Raw genomic sequence first — 20,200 nt, 5'->3', positions numbered from 1 at the left:
TCACTGGCTTGCACAGCACAGATTACAAACTAAATTTAAGCGTTCAGTTGTGCTTATCTTGATTGCTCGCAGTGTACTCTTGATAGGCACTTCATTCTGATCTATGATGGTTGCTAAGAAGTCTCTTACAAATGCTATGGTAACCAGACGCCTGGGCTCTAGCTTGGCTCCCATATTTAATTAAGCTTCCTGCAGTTTAAGACGTGCCAATTTAGAAAACTCCAGATAAAAAGCTTCCTTTTAAAAGGAGTTGTTTAAAGCTGCAGACTGTTACATAAAGAGATTGCATGTGTTTCTGACAGGTTTACATGGCTGTACTCCCTCAGTAATTGCATGGTGTCTGCGTCTCAAAAGAATCATTCCCTATGCTATAGGTCCACACTGCATAGGCCTCTCAGAGAAAGATTGCATTTGGTACACTGGTTGTACCTGTGAAGAAAACTGAATTCATCAGCATATTATCGAATCAGGTGCAATGGAAACTGTAACGAGATCCAAAATGGAAAATTACCTTTAAAGTAACAGTATCCTGGGAGACAGTCAGCATGGTTTTAGGAAAGGGAGATCGTGTCTAACTAACCTGCTTGATTTTTTTGAGGATGCAATATCAACAATGGATAATTGCAAAGCATACAACATGGTTTATGTAGATTTCCAGAAAGCTTTTGACAAAGTCCTGCATAAAAGATTAATTCTCAAACAACGCAGTAGGGATTCAAGGAAATGCATGCACATGAATTAGGGAGTGGTTAACATGTAGAAAACAAAGTACTGATTAGAGGAGATACCTCAAAATGGAGCGAAGTAACCAGTGTAGTACCACAGGGATCAGTATTAGGTACTCTCCTCTTCCTAATCTAAATGAATGAATTAGATTCTGGTATAGTAAGAAAACTTGTTAAATTTGCAGACGACACAAAAATAGGAGGAGTGGCAAACACTGTTACAGCAGCAAAGGTCATTCAAAATGATCTAGACAGCATGCAGAACTGGGCAGACACATGGCAAATGACAATTAATATAGAAAAGTTTAAGGTACTGCACGCAGGCAATACAAATGTACATTATAAGTACCATGTGATAAATACTGAAATTGTAGAAGGAATCTATGAAAAAGACCTAGGAGTTTATGTTAACTTAGAAATGTCTTTCTGAGGGGATACTATGAAAAAGGTCAACAAAATACTCTGATATATAGAGAAAAGTGTTGAATTTAAATCAAGGGAAGTAATGTTAAAACTTTACAATGCATAAGTAAGACCATCTAGAATATTGTGTTTAGTTCTGGTCACCTCATTACAAAAAGGATATTGCTGCTGTAGAAAGAATGCAAAGAAGAGCGACCAGGATTAGGCATGTCGTATGCAGACAGGCTAAAATAATTGAATTTATTCAGTCTTGAACAAAGAAGACTACGCGGCAATCTGATTCAAGCATTCAGAATTCTAAAAGGTATTGACAATGTCGACCCAAGGGACTTTTTCAACCTGAAAAAAAGAAACAAGGACCAGGGGTCACAAATGGAGATTAGATAAAGGGGCATTCAGAACAGAAAATAGGATGCACTTTTTAACACAGAGAATTGTGGGAGTCTGGAACCAACTCCCCAGTAATGTTGAAGCTGACACCCCGGGATCCTTCAAGAAGCTGCTTGATGTCATTCTGGGATCAATATGCTACTAACAACCAAACGAGCAAGATGGGCTAAATGGCCTCCTCTCATTTGTAACCTCTCTTATCTTCTAATAAAACCCATCTGTTTGTTATGAATCCATAATTCTAGAACATTACTGAAAATTACTGATTTATGGTAAAATTGGAGTAGCATTGCCATGTTCCCTACCACAGTATATGCCAAAAGTTTTGCATCACTTAGAATTTTAGGATTGAGACATACTTTAAAAAACTATATGAACATAATTTAGAGATATTTTATTTAACATCATATAATCAAATAAACTAGAAAATGATATCTCAAAAGTCTACTGGAAGCCATAATAGTAGTACAGTAGGTCATGTTAGATTTCGAAATGTCACATTATTTCATTTGTCAGTTTTCTTTACCACAAAGCGGTATGTAATTCAATATTATTATTATTTATTTCTTAGCAGACACCCTTATCCAGGGCGACTTACAATTGTTACAAGATATCACATAATTTTTACATACAATTACCCATTTATACAGTTGGGTTTTTACTGGAGCAATCTAGGTAAAGTACCTTGCTCAAGGGTACAGTGTCCCCCACTTGGGATTGAACCCACTACCCTCCGGTCAAGAGTCCAGAGACCTAACCACTACTCTACACTGCTGCCCTATGTTAACATAACATTATGTTAATATAACATTATTCAGCAGGTTTCATAGGAATTTGTGAAGCAAAATGAGTGATATATGCAGACTGCCACTGTAGCTGCCTCACTCTTAACCCCTATTATCCAGGAGTCTCCATTTAAAGCTCTGATTGTATATTTTAAGTGGAACTACTATACTGAAGGGGAATCAACCAAAAAAAACATGGTTCGCAAGTCGCAACACCAGAAGACGTTTCCCCTGCAGGTGTATCCAGGATAAAAGAATAAGATTCAGTCCTGTGATGTGTTTATCTCCTTGTTTTTCAGCCCATTGCCACAACGCCTCCATTGCCCCGATACAGTCGCACAGAGGAGTTGATGAGCCAAAGCAGCAGCCCTGGCAGTGGGACACACGTATCCAGCACCAGCGGATTCTCTTTGGGAGAGGCCATTGTGCAGAGAGCCAAACAGGTACCCGTGCATTTTTGCATATACTTAAAAAGTTCTGTGTTAGGCTACAGCTACAGCCGCATGAGTAATGCAGTGGTCCTCATAATTCCACCCCCAAACTCACAATAATGAATTACAGGCTAACTTCACTATAACGAACCCCCATGGGACCTGGAAGAAATGTTCATTATAGCAGGGTGTTCATTATAATAGGGTTTGGCAATTTGCTGCATCAGAATAATGAAGAAGCACCCGATTTGAATTGAACATCAGTATATTGTACTTTTATGAAGATTACTTCACATTGATCGGTGTTTAAACGGCATGTTTAAAAGAAAACAGTAAAGAAATGAAAAAGGAAAGAATGTACACTTTCATGCTGAATACAGTAATTACGTGTCCTTTCTCTTGAAACATAAATATCCAGCGTAGATCGCTTCATATATTTTGTGCTTTTCTCAGTGCACTGTTTGCAGTTGCCTCCTCACGCCTGTTGCCTGGTTGCAGTTTGTGTGAAGATGGTGGACAGGCAATAATTGCATACGTCATGCATGAGTCACACTACAATAGGTTGTCTTTGCATTAGCCTTATCTTTGACTTAGCCAACCAAGGTCATTGTTTTCATTGAGAGAATAACACATTCACACTGGAGAAAGTTCGGTGTCAGTCTGAGATACTGAGATCTTTGTATCCAGGTCGATCCTGGTAAGGGCTAATTTCCATTAAAAAATCAGTTCTTGCCGTTTGGATTGATAGACGAGGTTTGTTATAGTGAAGTTAGCCTTTATTTGTGACCGACGTGACTGTCAAAGTTTTAGGCAAGATTCTGTGACTTGTGTGATATATATGAAAAAAAGGTATAGGCCTATACAGTAGATGCCGGTTAGCAACCCTGATAAAGACAACTTTCGGTTACTGACAGCATTTTCCCATGAACCAATCCTGTCCCATAGACTTTAATGTTAATGGGATTCTGATATTAGCAACTGCACGCTGCTTATTGACAACTTTATTACTAGTTGTCAGTGCTACAGAGCGCACTTGCATGATTTATGTGCATACTTCATGCAGCTTTTATAACACACTGACTTTGCAACTGTGTATTTCTGGTGGACTGAGGTAGAATCGTGGCTTTGAAACTGGCTACTGTAAACGAGCTGCACCTCTCTGCGGTTCGTTGCGTCTTTAAAACAGAGTTGGCTAGCTTGTTGTGAAAATTGAGGTTTTCAGCACTTACGCACTGTTTTTAATAAACCAAAATAAACAAAACAAACACCTAGCTCTTTCTTGAGCAATAACTAAAACACAACAGGAAACTAAACTATAAACAGGACAGCTAAGCTGTTTACCTGTTTCCAAAGAAAACAAAACAAACACAAAGTAATACAGCACACTCCACCAAAAGTTTCACACTACCTTTCTCTTTTGGTACGCCTGCACACCCTTGCAAGCGGGCTCTTCACACAGCAGCCTCGAGCAGACTGGCTGCCCTCTTTAAATACCCTGCACCTGGCTCTAATTTACAATGATAGCCAGGTGCAGGGGATCATTACTAATTAACCAATTAATTAAACAATTAAACAAATTAAAGCTGTTCCCTTCTGGGAGATGTAGTCCTATTCCCCCAGGACTACACTATCTTACACTACGAAGTGGCACACAAAATTGAGATGGATTTACAGCGGGAGTTGGTACATTGTAAAAAGCAGACAGCATTGGACAATTTCTTATTTAAGAATTGTGTTCTTTAGAATTGATTGTAAGGACAACACATATTTTAATGTTTGCTTTACTCATTGTAAGGACAATTGTAGTACATTGTTGTGTAGTACTATTTAAGCCTACTCCTTTTTTTGGTTTTACACACGCGTGAAGTAAACAATTCTATGTTTATTTATTTATTTATATGAAAAAGTCTGTTTTGTATGTCCAAGGATATTTTTTTTCTTTAAATGGTAACATGTACCCCATTGGTAACAGATGTGTGTCAAGTTTTAAGAAATATGCCTGTAGTTTTGGCACAATCTACAATGATCCCCAGCTTTCAACCAAGCTCTGTTGAGCATAACCCAGCTAACTTTAAACTGACAGTTTTAGGGTTTTGTGTGTTTCAGGGTATGGAGACCTGGTACCAGTTGCCAGCGGAGGATGATGTTAGCCAGCTCACCGCCGCATCAATGAGCAGGCTGGGCACAGAACACACAGGCAGCGAGTCAGCCACCCTCGAGGAAGGGATGATAACAGTGAGCGAGGGCCTGAGAAAACTACAAGTTGGAAGCAGATCAAACACTCCCCAGCTCGGTATATAAAAACATTATACTACATCCTTCCTTGTCATTGTCATTTCATTTCACTGCTTAATGTTGGTACAGTAGCTTTGCAACCACAGTGAGCCAGCATTGGATCATATAAAATGGTTCTCTCTGGGAATGTTGGCAGCGTAGTACTGGAAAGAGATGGATGTCATCAGCCATGCAAACCCCATAAACACTAGAGTAGAGTTTACTATAAGATCAGGGCGATGATATACTTCAAGGATAAGTGTTCAGACTTTTTTTAAATTCAGGTCTATTTGTAAATATGTGTGCCCCAAGTTTTCAGTATGTCAGATCTTTTTAATTTATTTATTTCTCCGATTGCACTCCTTTTCTTCACAGAATTTCAGGATAGTCACCTGTCTCCTACTCTTCCATTATTTGCTGTATACTCTACTAAAGGTCAAAGTCTGTCGGATGATACCTTCTTTCAACGAACAGAACTGGATTTTGCTCCCCTAAGGTAAAACTCAGATTTTAAATAGTACAGTACATTGCCAGCTCAGTCTGTCTGTTTACAGTAACTATGTGTCCATCTTTTATATTTCGAAAGGAATGGAAAAAATGCTAAATCAGTACTTTGCTGAGTAAGTACAGTAGCCAGAATAAATGTGTTTTCCTGTCTGCTTTGAGATTTTGACTTAAGACTTTAAAATGCCAGAGCTTTCGGTTGACTGGTAGTTTCCAGGGTTGGCTAGCTTGTTCAATTCTAAGCTAACAAAATACTGCACAGATGAGTCAGCAACAGCATAGATATCCAGCCCACTGTGCGGCTTACTGTACTCAAAAATCAACATTCACAGGACCCTACACTAAAAATATATTTTAATAATATGTAGTTAAATAAAAATAATTGAACAGTGTAGCTAATCTTAATTAGATGTAATTTCTGTCTGATACAAACTATCAGATACGAGCCATCTGATAGAAAGACTTTTCAGATGGCTGTATCACACCAATATCAAGTGTCTACAATATATTATAAATATGCAGTGTATGATTATGGTATAGTAAGTCTTTAGTTTGGTACAAACTGTTTGATATTTCCTAAACTACAGATGGTAGTTACAGTTTGTTTAGCTGTTCAACAGAATAAAAATAACTTTTTTGCTTCATTTATTTCAGAGAATCTCCAGATATATCTGGTCTGTCTGAAAAGTTCACAAGACCACTCCAAATCAGCGACGCTGTGCAACTTGCAGCCACAGAAGTCTCTACAGATTTCTCACTGTCCCAGCACCCGCTGGCCATTCGCACAACTTGTGCAGAGGATGCAAGCAGCGTGTGCTCTTTATCCCAGCACACTATATCGCCTGCCCCTATGGATGAAGCAGATGAGCTCAAAAGAGATGCTAAAGAAGAGCTACGTGCTTCTCTGGAGGAAGACCAATATTCTGAACCTCCAGAGTCTCAGCCTGGAGCTGAATATCAGAGTAGTAAAGCTTGGGCTGGGGAATATTCATCACTTGCTTTTCTCAAAGAGAACATGTTTAAGGCCTCATTTGAGGATGATGCTTCCTTTTTAGATAGTAATGTTCCTGCTCCACTCTTAATGGAGCTCCTGGAAAAAGAGGTTGGATTGTCCAGCAGTGGTAGTTCTTCTCATAGGACTTTGTCTTCTAGAGTACCCCAGATAGATCAAGAAGTGAATTTGGAACCAACTGTTCATGCTGACCCAACTGTTCATGCTGACAACACCAAAAAGAGTAATTCTGATGCAAATCCAGCCGAACAGCTGGAAGATGTGGTGGTACCAAAACTGGATCTCTCCAGAAGCTCTTCAGGTTTTTCAGATAAGGAGGTCTTTAAAATTCCACGGGATTCAGCACCTACAAGAACTTCAGTCTCATCCACAACGTCAACACCTAGGGCTATAGAGAAGAGTGATTTAAATGAGTCACATAGATGTGAACTGTCCAATATTACCAAACAATCTTGGCGTGGCAAGTCAGATGAAGAGACATCCATTGCTCTCCATAAGCGGCTATGTTCTGAGATCTTGCAAAACCGGCAGACTGTGTCAGGTTCCTCCAAAGTGGAGAATATAAGTGATCCTCAGCAACCAAGCAGCCATCCAGTCACCCCCAACACAGGCTCCTTGGGAACATACAGCGGAAAAGACAACACAATTATAGAAGTGCAGACTGGTCTTAGCAACGTTGAATTAACTGCATCATCGGGTTGCAGCTTTGAACGAGGGTATAAAGAGAGCGATCTGTCTTCGTCAGTCAGTCACACCGCTTTTGGCGGCTCCTTTCTTAGATCGCTTGCACAACCTGTTTCTCAGTCGACTCCAGGGGTGTTTCCAAACGTACCCAGGGCCAGTGTGCAACCATCTTCCGGCAAGCTCACTCCAGTTGAATCAAAGCATGAAGTGTCTTTTCCTTCCACTGATGTACAGCAAAGTGTCTCCTCCAAAATTACTCTTGCTTCTTCCATCAACAAAGACTTAATGGAACCAGCTGGTCAGAGGAGTAGCACCAAAGGCAGTGAAGTGTTAAGTGCTGCATCACTTTGTAACAAAAGAAAGGTTAGTTCTCTGCCCACTCTGAATTATATAGAGAAAGTAGGAGCATGGAATGTGACTCAGACTTCAGGTAAAACTACTTTCGACAACCTGGCCTTGCGTGGTTTCACAGGGGTGTCCCCCAAGAAGGCGGCCTTCAGTGCCATTGCTGATTCATTAAACCAGATTTTTTCCCGGCAGAACAGTGGCAAGTCAGCGCCACAGTTGCCCACGTCACAAGAGAACTTCCGCAGCCCTAGAAGGAACCTTGCTGCTTCTTTTTCTGGAGGTTCGACTCCAGCTACAGAGCAGTCCAGAAGCAAAGAAGCTCTCGAAAGAAGGTCTTTGAGCAGATCTTCGTCTTGTACTTCCCTCGGTACTGCAAGAAAACAGATTCAACAATCTGGGGACCCTCAAACAAGGAAGAATGAAGGTCTTCAGAATGCACAAAATCTGGATGCTGCTGTAAAAGCTGGAGCAGATGGAAGCTCAGTAGAGTCTGTTTCAATGCAGGTTAAGGAGACATCTGAAAGGGGAAATGCACATGTGGAAAATAGGAATAGTGTTCCGGATAACAGCAATACAGCCAGTCCCAGTGAAACTGCTGCCCCGCTGGAGAAGGATCGCTTCTGCTCAGAAGACAAATTTATCGGCCTAGACCCTAAGGAATTGGATAAGTTGCAGGGTTCACTACAGCCATCTTCTTCTAAAATCACCATTGACAGATTCAGCGATGTCTCTCCAAGCGATGGTGCCTGTGTTAGTTCTCGGGAAATGAGCCGCATTGGTGACCAGACGCTGTCCCCGTCCACAAGGGCTGTTTCAGCCTTCTCTCCCAGTAGTTTGGAAGTAGATAATTATGCCCCCTACTGGGCCACAAATCCAACATCGCCAGCCAAGAGCACAGAATTGAACATTGAAGAAAGAATTCCTGTAAGTAGTGTTTTGCTGTACACCATAGGAAAGACATGCTGTCTATATAAAGTAACCATTAACCCAAATCAGTTCTATAAAAATAAGTTGTATGTGTCTTTTTTTTATTTATTTTTTTTATAATGATTAGTCTGTATTGTCATATGCCATTTTTTTGTCTCTCGTCTCTCATTCTCAATTTGGGGGAAAAAAGGATATCGTTGCTTAACAATATTTGATATTGATATAGCTAATTATCCTATTTAAAATTATTATAAACAACATAAACAAGAATAAGCCACACATCATGAATTAGCTTAAACTATGCAGTTTATGTTAATTTCTTATTCATACTCTTACAGGTCTACCTTCGCAACCTTGGGATTGACCAATCGCCATCTGCAATACTTACTCCATTTGCACCAAGAGGGCCAATCAGAGAGCCAGAATTTTCGATGAAAGGGTCTACTTGCACGCCAACAAAAAGTGTACAGCAGTCGGAAGGTAAGATGGTAAATGTACTGTTCTGAAAACCTGCAGTCATTCATTCATCTGAACAGTCAAATAACTACATCCATTACAATGATCTTCCTCTTGAACTATTGTCCCAATACTGCTATCATTTAAACAATTTGAAATCGAGCCATTTATGTACAAAGGTCATGAAAACCAGAACCTTTGATATCACATTCAATCAATCAATCTGTCAAGAATCGCACATACTCACACGTTTTTATTTTATATATATCCCAAAGATCAACCTGCTTCCAGTAGCTGTGACAGTCTTGGGTCAGTTTCAGCTCTCACCTAGAATATTGTGTTCAGTTCTGGTCACCTCGTTACAAAAAGGATATTGCTGCTCTAGAAAGAGTGCAAAGAAGAGCAACCAGAATTATCCCGGGTTTAAAAGGCATGTCGTATGCAGACAGGCTAAAAGAATTGAATCTATTTAGTCTTAAACAAAGAAGACTACGCAGAGATCTGATTCAAACATTCAAAATCCTAAAAGGTATAGACAATGTCGACCCGGGGGACTTTTTTGACCTGAAAAAAGAAACAAGGACCAGGGGTCACAAATGGAGATTAGATAAAGGGGCATTCAGAACAGAAAATAGGAGGCACTTTTCTACACAGAGAATTGTGAGGGTCTGGAACCAACTCCCCAGTAATGTTGTTGAAGCTGACCACCTGGGATCCTTCAAGAAGCTGCTTGATGAGATTCTGGGATCAATAAGCTACTAACAACCAAACGAGCAAGATGGGCTGAATGGCCTCCTCTCGTTTGTAAACTGTCTTATGTTCTCAGTGAGTCAGTTTCTGCTCACAGGTGTGGGTGACAGTCTTTAAAAGCCGGATACCTGCAAAAACTTAAATCTTGTTAGCTGGGCTCCCATCTCTACATACTCATTCCCATCGTCAGTGGGTAAACACATTTTAACTGAATCTGGGTCCATCAAAGAACCGCACACCCTTGCAACCGAGGCCTTCCATGCAAAAGGAGCTAATGACTTATAGCACAAAAAGGATGTGCCAGAACTGTCTGTGACAAATCAACCAATTAAATAAAATTTTTTTCCATTTTACTTTTATTTTAGGAGGCAGTCCAATGAAGGGAGATTTCTCTCAATCAAGCATTTTCTCTGTTAACTCCACGCTTAGCATGTCCATCCCTATGGGCTCCGATGCAGACACCGACACTCCTGTACCTGCTGAATCCTCTGTGCAGGAAGCTCTCAGATCTTCTACTGAAAGACCAGTCAGCCAGTGCAGCCTTCAGACGGCTTTCCATCCTTTAGACCGCTCGTTAGATGTCCCACCACAGCAACCTTCTCAGGCCACCTCTGATCAGAAAGAGTCCAGAGACGCTGAGCCTCTACCAGCCTCGGAGCCCAGCAGCCCAGATCTGAACGACAGTGGGAATCTAATTTCAACACGTGTTAAGAACCTCATTGATAAGTTTGAATCCAGTGCGGGCAATGCAACTTCAGATAGTTTGCCTTCGAGTCCTTTGGCTGACAAAGACTGTCAAGCCAGGCTCAGTGATGCACAAGCAGAAGCCGCCTCATGGTTGGCCACTGAAGCAAGTTGTCGAGGCTTGGATCTGGGAGACGACTCTTTCGTTGGGTCCAAAACCCTGCAGGAGATCCGAAAGCTTTTGGGCGAGGCAGAGAACGTTGTGTCTGGCAGGTCCTCCTTTTCATCCCTGTCTGCATCCTTAAAGGGATCGGATGACTTTTCGTCATTCCTGCATAGGAAGTTAGACAGCTTTCAAGACTCGTTCACTTCTACTGTGGATAACAAGGAGAGCGAGTCATCGCTGCTGTGGAGGAAGTCCTCTTCAGAGTCCATGTTGACGCTGGATGGACTGAAAGACAGCTCTCTGAAGGATAGCTCTCTGCTGCCTATCGCAGCCTCCCACAGGGCTTCCTCTGATGCCAGTGGACGAATCTGTGTAAGCAAAGAGGTTGAGTGGGGGCCTCTTGGAGAGGTCCCCTGGGAAGCTGTGCGACCATCCTTCACAGCCAAAACCAGGAGGCGATCTGAGCCAGAAGGCTGCAGTGAAGCCATCCAGAAAAAAGTGGCCCCTACCAGCATTGCTGTCACGAGGGTCCCCAGAGATATGAGCCAGGAGGTGGACGATGGTCGAGGTCTGGCACAAGAGCTCACAGGGAGGTTACAATCAGCAACCCCTGAGGATGTTGAAACTGTTCCGAAAAAGACTCCTCATGTGTCTGACTTAAAGGAAGGTGAAAAGGTAACAGCAAGCGACAACAGCAGCAGTGTTGATTCTCTGGCTGCACGGGTTGCCACCCTCCTTAAAGATGAGTCTCCAGCGACGATGGCATCCAGCATTATAACCGAGGCAGATGAGGAGGAACGCAAAGCACGTGGTAAGATATGCAACAGCAGAAGTTATGTCATTATGTTAGCTGGATATCTGGTAGAACTGTAGAAGTTATATCATTGTGTTAGTTGGATATCTGGTTCTGACACAGTGAAAGTGAATTTTCTTGTTCTCACTATTACAGTAGTACAAAAAAATAATACGTTTCCTATTGGTATAAATGTATGTATGGTTCAGTGTTTAAAATTACGATTGAAATGTGTCTAATTTGTTTTGCTTTGAAAAAAAAGGATATGATTAACACCTTGTGGCGGAGTGTCCCGCCCCTATTTATTATTATTTGTATTTTTGTTTGCGGCGCGGGTAAAAGCGCCGCGTCTTTTGTTATTATATTTAAAAACCCCGTGAGGATGCATGGCTGATCAGCTACTGATTATTTAACTAGCTGACAGTCATGCATCCTTACCAAACGCGTGCAGACTCTGGCCGGGGGATAATAAGATAATTACCAACTAGTTAAATCCCTCGGCCAGAGTATATAAACCAGCAGCACTCTGCACTCGGGGTTGAGAGTGTAGAGGAGAGTACGGGAGAGCGGAGAGAGAAAGAGCAACATTAACAAAACAATTGCTAAGACGTGCTGGATTTCCCAGCACATCACTTACTTGTTTGTTTGTTCATTCGTTTGGCCCTTGTGCCCTTTTGTTTTGTGTTGTGTTAATTTGTTTAATATTTTGTTTATTAAATACGCTGAGTGCACTAACACTCAGCTTCAACCGCCCATCCACTGTTTGGTTTGAGTTACTTCCTGGTCCGTGACGTCATCCACATCACCACTGCGAGCCAGACTGCCACATATGGTGTCCTGCGTGGGACAAACAACGCCTCCAACAGCCGGACCAGGATTGAAAAGTGCGTTTTTTTTTGTTTGTTCGTTTTTTTTTCTCAAATTAAAAATGGGGAAAAGTAGCCGGAGGAGAAAGCAGCAGCAGCAGCAACAACAGCAGCAGGAGGCGCAGCAACATCAGCCTTACCTTGCCACACTGGATATCTGCCTCACCTGCCTGAAGGGTGAGGAGTGGTGCTTCGCGGTTGGTGAGGTTGGGCACGTGGCACCAGACCAACCCCCTCCATGGCAGGAGAAAGAGGAGCCAGAGCGTCCAGTGAGGGAGGACCTGCATCGTCCAAAGAGGACGAATGCACTCTCCTCTGAGGGAGTCTGGGACTGGCTGGTGGAGCCGGGGAGGGATTATGAGGAAGCCCTCCCTGCAGTGATCAACCTCCTGTGGGCAAGAGATGGGGAGCGCTGGGAGGCCTGGGAACAGCAACACCACCCAGCTTCCCTCCCAGACATCGCAGCCATGGTGTTCAACTACCTGGCTGCGGATATGGGAGAGACCCTGCTGCTGCCATCTCCAGCACAAAAGGGAGAGGAGCCATCGCTACCGTCTCCACCAGCAGAGGGAGAGGAGCCATCGCTGCCGTCTCCAGCGCCAGAGGGAGAGGAGCCATCGCTGCCGTCTCCAGCGCCAGAGGGAGAGGAGCCATCGCTGCCGTCTCCAGCGCCAGAGGGAGAGGAGCCATCGCTGCCGTCTCCAGCGCCAGAGGGAGAGGAGCCATCGCTGCCGTCTCCAGCGCCAGAGGGAGAGGAGCCATCGCTGCCGTCTCCAGCGCCAGAGGGAGAGGAGCCATCGCTGCCGTCTCCAGCGCCAGAGGGAGAGGAGCCATCGCTGCCGTCTCCAGCATCAGAGGGAGAGGAGCCATCGCTACCGTCTCCAGCATCAGAGGGAGAGGAGCCATCGCTACCGTCTCCAGCATCAGAGGGAGAGGAGCCATCGCTGCCATCTCCAGCATCAGAGGGAGAGGAGCCATCGCTACCGTCTCCAGCATCAGAGGGAGAGGAGCCATCGCTACCGTCTCCACCAGCAGAGGGAGAATGCCTGCTGGTTTCGCCTCCACAGCCTGGGGAGGAGCCCGAACGTCCTACGCCCGAGTGGGAGGAGCCCGAACGTCCTACGCCCGAGTGGGAGGAGCCCGAACGTCCTACGCCCGAGTGGGAGGAGCCCGAACGTCCTACGCCCGAGTGGGAGGAGCCCGAACGTCCTACGCCCGAGTGGGAGGAGCCCGAACGTCCTACGCCCGAGTGGGAGGAGCCCGAACGTCCTACGCCCGAGTGGGAGGAGCCCGAACGTCCTACGCCCGAGTGGGAGGAGCCCGAACGTCCTACGCCCGAGTGGGAGGAGCCCGAACGTCCTACGCCCGAGTGGGAGGAGCCCGAACGTCCTACGCCCAAGAGGGGGGAGTCGGTGCGTCCACAGCCCAAGAGGGAGGAGTCGGTGCGTCCACAGCCCAAGAGGGAGGAGTCGGTGCGTCCACAACCCAAAGAGGGGGGAGTCGGTGCGTCCATAGCCCAAGAGGTGGAAGTCTGCGCTTCCACAGCCTTAGGACCCAAGCTGCAGTCCCAAGAGCCAGAAGGGGAGGAGTTACAGGCTCAACCCCCTGAATTTTTCTGGGGGGGAGAAGGGCAGGATGCTGATGTTCCCCAGCAGCCTCTATTTATGCTGCTGAAGGGAGCACGGCACACACCAGCCCAGCCGCCACAGCAGAGGGAGCCAGAACCGCCACAGCCTCCCTCTGAGTGGCCAGCATCCGCCCCATCGCCTCTGCCTCCACCACCACCAGGAGCAGAGCAGCAGGAGCTGCCTCTGTCTCCACCACCACCAGGAGCAGGGCAGCAGGAGCTGCTTCTGTCTCCACCATCACCAGGAGCAGAGCAGCAAGAGCTGCCTCTGCCTCCGCCACCTCCACCAGCAGAGGGTGAATGCCTGCTGGTTCCACATCCACCGTCGTGGGAGGACTGCTTGCCCCTCCCACCTCCACCAGCAGAGGGTGAATGCCTGCTGGTTCCGCCTCCACCGTCGTGGGAGGACTGCTTGCCCCTCCCACCTCCACCAGCAGAGGATGAATGCCTGCTGGTTCTGCCTCAACCGTCGTGGGAGGACTGCTTGCCCCTCCCACCTCCACCAGCAGAGGATGAATACCTGCTGGTTCCGCCTCAGCCGCCGTGGGAGGACTGCTTGCCACTCCCAGCTCCACCAGCAGAGGGTGAATACCTGCTGGTTCCGTCTCAGCCGCTGTGGGAGGACTGCTTTCCCCTCCCACCTCCACCAGCAGAGGGTGAATACCTGCTGGTTCCACATCCACCGTCATGGGAAGGACTGCTCCTGCCCTGCCTCGCACCACCCAGGGATGCCTGCCTCGCATCGCCTGGGGCTGCCTGTTCCACATCGCCTGGGGTCGCCAGGGATCCTGCTTCGCCTGGGGTCGCCAGGGATCCTGCTTCGCCTGGGGTCGCCAGGGATCCTGCTTTGCCTGGGGTCGCCAGGGATCCTGCTTCGCCTGGGGTCACTACACTGTGGTCGGAGCCCCACGGAGGGGAGCTGCCGGCCATGAAGAAAGGGGGGGAGGTCAGGAGACCAGCTTCCCCAGCCGCACTTTCGCGGCCGGAGATCATGTGGTCAGAGCCCCACGAAGGGGAGCTGCCAGCCATGGAAAAGGGGGGGGAGGTCAGGAGACCAGCTCCCCCAGCCGCACTTTCGCGGCAGGAAATACTGTGGCTGGAGCCCCGTGAAGGGCAGCTGTCAGCCATGAAGAAGGGGGGGGAGGTCAGGAGACCAGCTTCCCCCGCAGCAATTTCGCTGCAGGAGAAAGGGTGGCCAGAGCCCCACGGAGGGGAGCTGTCGGCCATGAAGAAGGGGGGGCAGGTCTGGAGACCACCCCCAAAAATTTTTTGGCCAGAGGAGCTGGCCGGTGCGCGGGCCATTGGAACACTACGGCTGTTTGGGTGGGAGGAGGACATCCCACCGTGGCCGCCACCTTTGGCCCGTTGCTGCCCCTGTTCCTGCGCCGGGACTGCTGACCGGGACTTTGGGGACTAAGGGGGGAGGTGGCCGAAAAGGCCATGTGTGCTGCGCACAAGGGGGGGCATGTGTGGCGGAGTGTCCCGCCCCTATTTATTATTATTTGTATTTTTGTTTGCGGCGCGGGTAAAAGCGCCGCGTCTTTTGTTATTATATTTAAAAACCCCGTGAGGATGCATGGCTGATCAGCTACTGATTATTTAACTAGCTGACAGTCATGCATCCTTACCAAACGCGTGCAGACTCTGGCCGGGGGATAATAAGATAATTACCAACTAGTTAAATCCCTCGGCCAGAGTATATAAACCAGCAGCACTCTGCACTCGGGGTTGAGAGTGTAGAGGAGAGTACGGGAGAGCGGAGAGAGAAAGAGCAACATTAACAAAACAATTGCTAAGACGTGCTGGATTTCCCAGCACATCACTTACTTGTTTGTTTGTTCATTCGTTTGGCCCTTGTGCCCTTTTGTTTTGTGTTGTGTTAATTTGTTTAATATTTTGTTTATTAAATACGCTGAGTGCACTAACACTCAGCTTCAACCGCCCATCCACTGTTTGGTTTGAGTTACTTCCTGGTCCGTGACGTCATCCACATCACCACTGCGAGCCAGACTGCCACACACCTATATTTAGAAACCGCGCTTAAGTATTGACAACTTAAGTAAAATTTCACTTCTCACCGTTAAGCGAGCATTAGCACTCAAGTGCTTCTTCTGAATATTCCTTGCTGCAAAACTGGAGCCATCCTAGCCCACTTATTGTGGGTCACATAAAGGGTGTCCAATAGGAATGCATTATTTTGTGTTAGTTCTGTGCTCCCCTGCCATTCTTTGATTTATGGACCAACTGCACTTGGATTTCAAGTACTGTACTGTTACCCAGTGGGTAGAATTTACAAAATAAATGCAATAATGTGTATGCAGTATACTAATACTGATATGTTCTATGCACTTTAAATATAAGAGAACCAGATTATCCATCGGGACCACCTACAATTTAAAAGCTGACCAGAGTATGTTAGTGGCTGAGTAGGGAATTGAAACCAATCTATTCAGGCTCTTGATTCAATTTAAACCACAAGGCCAGACATCCTGTACCTGGCTGCTACAGTAAGCCAGTTCTCTATTATTCTGTATTTTTATTCAGTCAAACATGCCTCTTCTTTTCTCAGACTGGGTGAAACTGAAGCTTGCAGGGGAACAGTGCGAGCCCTTGGAATTGGGTAAAGAGGACCGACTGAGAATAGAAGAAATTAAAGCGGAGCTTTTGCAAAACACCAAGAACAAAAATACAACCAAGGTGTGTGTTCATAGAATAATGGTTGGCCTGTTATTTACAGCCAGCATTTTAATGAACGTTTTTATTCCTCAATGTATCATACACCTACATGGTTAATTTTTCAGTAAACTTGTCATATACAGTATAATCTAATATTCCTGCCTGGTGGACTTCACTGCTTTGGCATTTTACAGGACAGTCGCATGCAGTTCTTGGGTGTTCTTTTCATACTGCAATCTTGACAAAGTATTTGTCTACTTGAAACAGAAACCTGTCATTCTCATTCTTTGTGCTGCAAATCTTTTTTTCAACGATGAAGGGGGCAAGCCCAGACTAGTTTTAAATAATAATTTGCTTTGGCAACCGTTGAAAACAAATTAATTGTACTTTACAGTATATTTAAGCTTCCTTTTGTCTGTGCTTATTTTGTAACAAATAAGTGTCTGACTGTCCGTAAAAGGGAATGGTCCACTTCTTTCTGTCATTGCCTGGAAGCATTCTTCTAGTTTCTATAGATTGTGTTGAAAACTTCCTGGAAACGATCTGAAAGCCTTGATAGTACAACAGTCATAAGCCATTTAATAGTGGGGAGGAGGGGGGATATTAATAACATTTTTTCAGTATGTTTGTTTTATCAATGGCAGGGTCTGTCAGCTGGGATACTTGTTAGTTGCTGCTGAAGGTAATTCATTAGAAGTGATGCTTGATTGAGCATGGGATGCTAAGATTTTCAGAGCATGTATGCTTTGTTTTCAGATCATAGGATTCTTTAATGAATTCCGTGCAACACTGTAATTTGTTAGTGGTTTACTGAATGAGCTTCCCTCTGAAAATAATGAACCCTTGTACCTTTAGATATGAGGATACTGTATGCAGGATATTCACCCTTGCCTGGCTCTTTATAGCACGAGTTTGCAGTGTAACCCGTTAGAGGTTTGTGTGTTGTGCTGAGAGTTTCCAGATACTTTGCAGATATGTATTTTGTTTCTGGATTGTATTTTTCAAAAAAAAAAAAAAAAAAAAAATGCTGCAGAAGAAACCGGTAAGATTAAATTGAGCCATTCATTACTTTTTTACTATTACTTTAAATATAGAAAACTATTTAACAGAGTGCTTTTAATTTAGTGTGTGTTTTTATTATAATTTGTATTATAATTACTACTACGACTACGACTACAACGTTAAGGGCCTAACAGTCAACCATTGAGTTAGTTCTCTTTAAAAAATAATGGATAACCAGTTTTGTTTTTCTGTAAATTGTTGTTTATCAATTTATAACAATTTAAAAATCTACCAGTAAAGTAAAAAATAAATAACTGTAATAATGGCGTATCTATAAGTGCTGGGACAAATATCCGAATAATCAAACAAATATTTTTTGATATGTATTTGGATACAAAAATCACATGTTCATATTCGCTACAAATGACAAAAATACCTTGCGGTTATTTACTGTCTCACCAGAAATTGCGTGACAGTTTAAAAAATGGCAAATGAAAAAGAGCTCTGTGTGATGAAAATCCTGTGTTTGCCCCAGCACTAGTATATATATTTATATAATTAATAATTATATCTTTATTTCTTTTTACTAAGCGTGTCAATTATAAGAACAGATTTTTGTATTGCCTTGTGTACCAAATCCATTTGCTGGAAGAAGGAGCTTAGAAATATTCATACCTTCTGTAAGTCATTCATAAAATAACCCATGTGTCATTTGTTTTCATTCACAAAAGGCTCCGTGGACTACAGATTCGGATTCTGATGCCACCTCCAGTGGTGATGTTCACCTCAATGTGCCTTTTGCAGGAGCCACCAGGCAGTTCTTAGCTCTGAATGCTGTGAAACACCAGATCTCCAGTCAGATGCAGAAACTGACTAGCAATCCCTTTAATACCAGTGTCGAGCTTTGCACCCCACTGCGCAGAGACAGAGATGCTCTCCTCCGGGAGATAGCTCAAAGAGAGGGGGTTTCGGGTGTGGGTGCTGCTAGCCAGATGGCTACCGAATCTAACAAACCTATTGCTTCCATCACGTTTTCCTCCCGTAAACGGACCCCCTCTCCTTCCATTTCCTCCTCCCCCCACGTCAGTCCAGAGGTCCTGCATCTCAGACAGCTTTCTGAAAGTGGATCTGATCAGTCTGGGAATGAAAGGGACACAGAGCTGGAGAGAAGACAAGCAAGAAGCCTCCACACCATGCCAGGAACACTCTCTGATTCCCAAGGACATTCTTCTAGTCCAAGGGCCCCTACAAATGCTAATAGCCATGCAGTATCCATAATGCAGGACAGAGTCCCTCAGCCTTTGGCTGGTCAAATTCCAGAATGTGTTCCAAGATCTGATATATACGAACATTCTAATACTTTGAGAGGTATTGCCTGGTCTCAACAAGATGAACTAGAATCAGTACAAAAAGCTGAAAATAGATCAGGAATTAATAGGTTCATACAGGAACCCTATTCAGGGTATGGTTTCTATCATCATCATCAAGATCCTGCTTCACAAAAATTGAGACTTAGTGAGGAATCAGCCTGGAATAGACAAGTAGATCAGGAGAAGGATGACTTTACTCCTGCTACAGAAATTATTCCTCTCACTGCTCCAGAACATAGGCTGCTCAGAAGCCCCATGAAGCATGGTCCTGAGAAAAGTGCCATAAAACAAATGTCTCGATCAACCCCAAACCTATCCCTGAAAGAAAAGGCCACTGTGGAGCCTAACAATATGGAGTCTAGTGCAGCACCATTACAAATTTCATCTTTTGCTTCTGGTACTTCCTGTATTTCGTCTCCTACCAAGAAGGTACTGTCATATGTCCATGTAACACTATCACCCAAACCTGTGAATGGAAAGTCCACTTGTGCAGAAAATGAGTTTAGGTTTGAGAATTCCCATCCTAGGCTTGAGGACAGTGTTGCCAACTTTTATCCAGAAACCCAAAGCGTGTTTCCCAGTTCTTCAAGAATGCCTACTCCTCAGTTGTCTTCAGATGTTAGTTTGCAGATGCCAATCACAGTGCAAGGACCCCCATGCCCAACAAAGGCTGTGTCTACAATAGGTTATGGTGGTTATTCAGAAGGAGTGGGTGTAGCCCATGAACCAAGGACAGCATTAAATAGCCACCAAAGTGTTCCATTTTCTGGGCAACGAAGCCCACTTGTTCTTCAAAACGAATCTACAAAGCAGGAAGGTAAAAAGACCAGCATCCCCACACAGACTGTGAGGTCCCCTTCTGCCGATGCCATGACCCAGATAACCACACATGTGCCTGACAAGTCATTGTTTACATCAGAAACTACCACGGATGCAGGACACAGTACTAGACATCACATTTCCACAACACCACGACAACAGTTGCACAGGATGTCCCGTATCTCACCCAACACTTCTGATCAAGCATCAGGTAAGAATAACGTTGTATTTTTTTATTATTTTTTCTAGAATGTTACATTTATGATACAGTATAAAACACATCCGTTTACTGCAACAAATACAGCTTGGACGAGGGGTTTTACACTTTAATACACAAAAGTACAATTTAAGCCTCTTAATTGGGAAACTGTTAACTCAGATACATGTACTGATGGCTTCAATTATTTGTGTAGCACCATTGCCCAGTTTACTACCATATTGTGTATCTGGTTGCTTAGCAACCAAGCCTAGGTTACAGAATCTAGAGC

At 44.5% G+C, this 20,200-nt stretch overlaps 1 protein-coding gene across 3 annotated transcripts in view; it reads left to right on the top strand.

Annotated features, from left to right (window-relative positions):
• The window catches only part of alms1 (ALMS1 centrosome and basal body associated protein), a 32,492-nt gene that overhangs the window by 1,345 nt on the left and 10,947 nt on the right, over window positions 1–20,200 (top strand). For all 3 annotated transcript variants that reach the window (XM_059033953.1, XM_034919898.2, XM_059033945.1), the window contains exons 2-9: window positions 2,623–2,766; window positions 4,861–5,047; window positions 5,404–5,524; window positions 6,187–8,500; window positions 8,842–8,983; window positions 10,075–11,370; window positions 16,415–16,542; window positions 18,255–19,923. In XM_059033953.1, the coding sequence (XP_058889936.1) occupies window positions 2,623–2,766; window positions 4,861–5,047; window positions 5,404–5,524; window positions 6,187–8,500; window positions 8,842–8,983; window positions 10,075–11,370; window positions 16,415–16,542; window positions 18,255–19,923 (6,001 nt within the window). The remainder of the gene's footprint in view (window positions 1–2,622; window positions 2,767–4,860; window positions 5,048–5,403; window positions 5,525–6,186; window positions 8,501–8,841; window positions 8,984–10,074; window positions 11,371–16,414; window positions 16,543–18,254; window positions 19,924–20,200) is intronic.

This window comes from Acipenser ruthenus, chromosome 1 (assembly GCF_902713425.1).
Source record: "Acipenser ruthenus chromosome 1, fAciRut3.2 maternal haplotype, whole genome shotgun sequence".
Taxonomy (NCBI): domain Eukaryota; kingdom Metazoa; phylum Chordata; class Actinopteri; order Acipenseriformes; family Acipenseridae; genus Acipenser; species Acipenser ruthenus.
The sequence above is the reverse complement of the archived record's forward strand: the minus strand, read 5'-3'. Positions and strand labels throughout refer to the sequence as shown.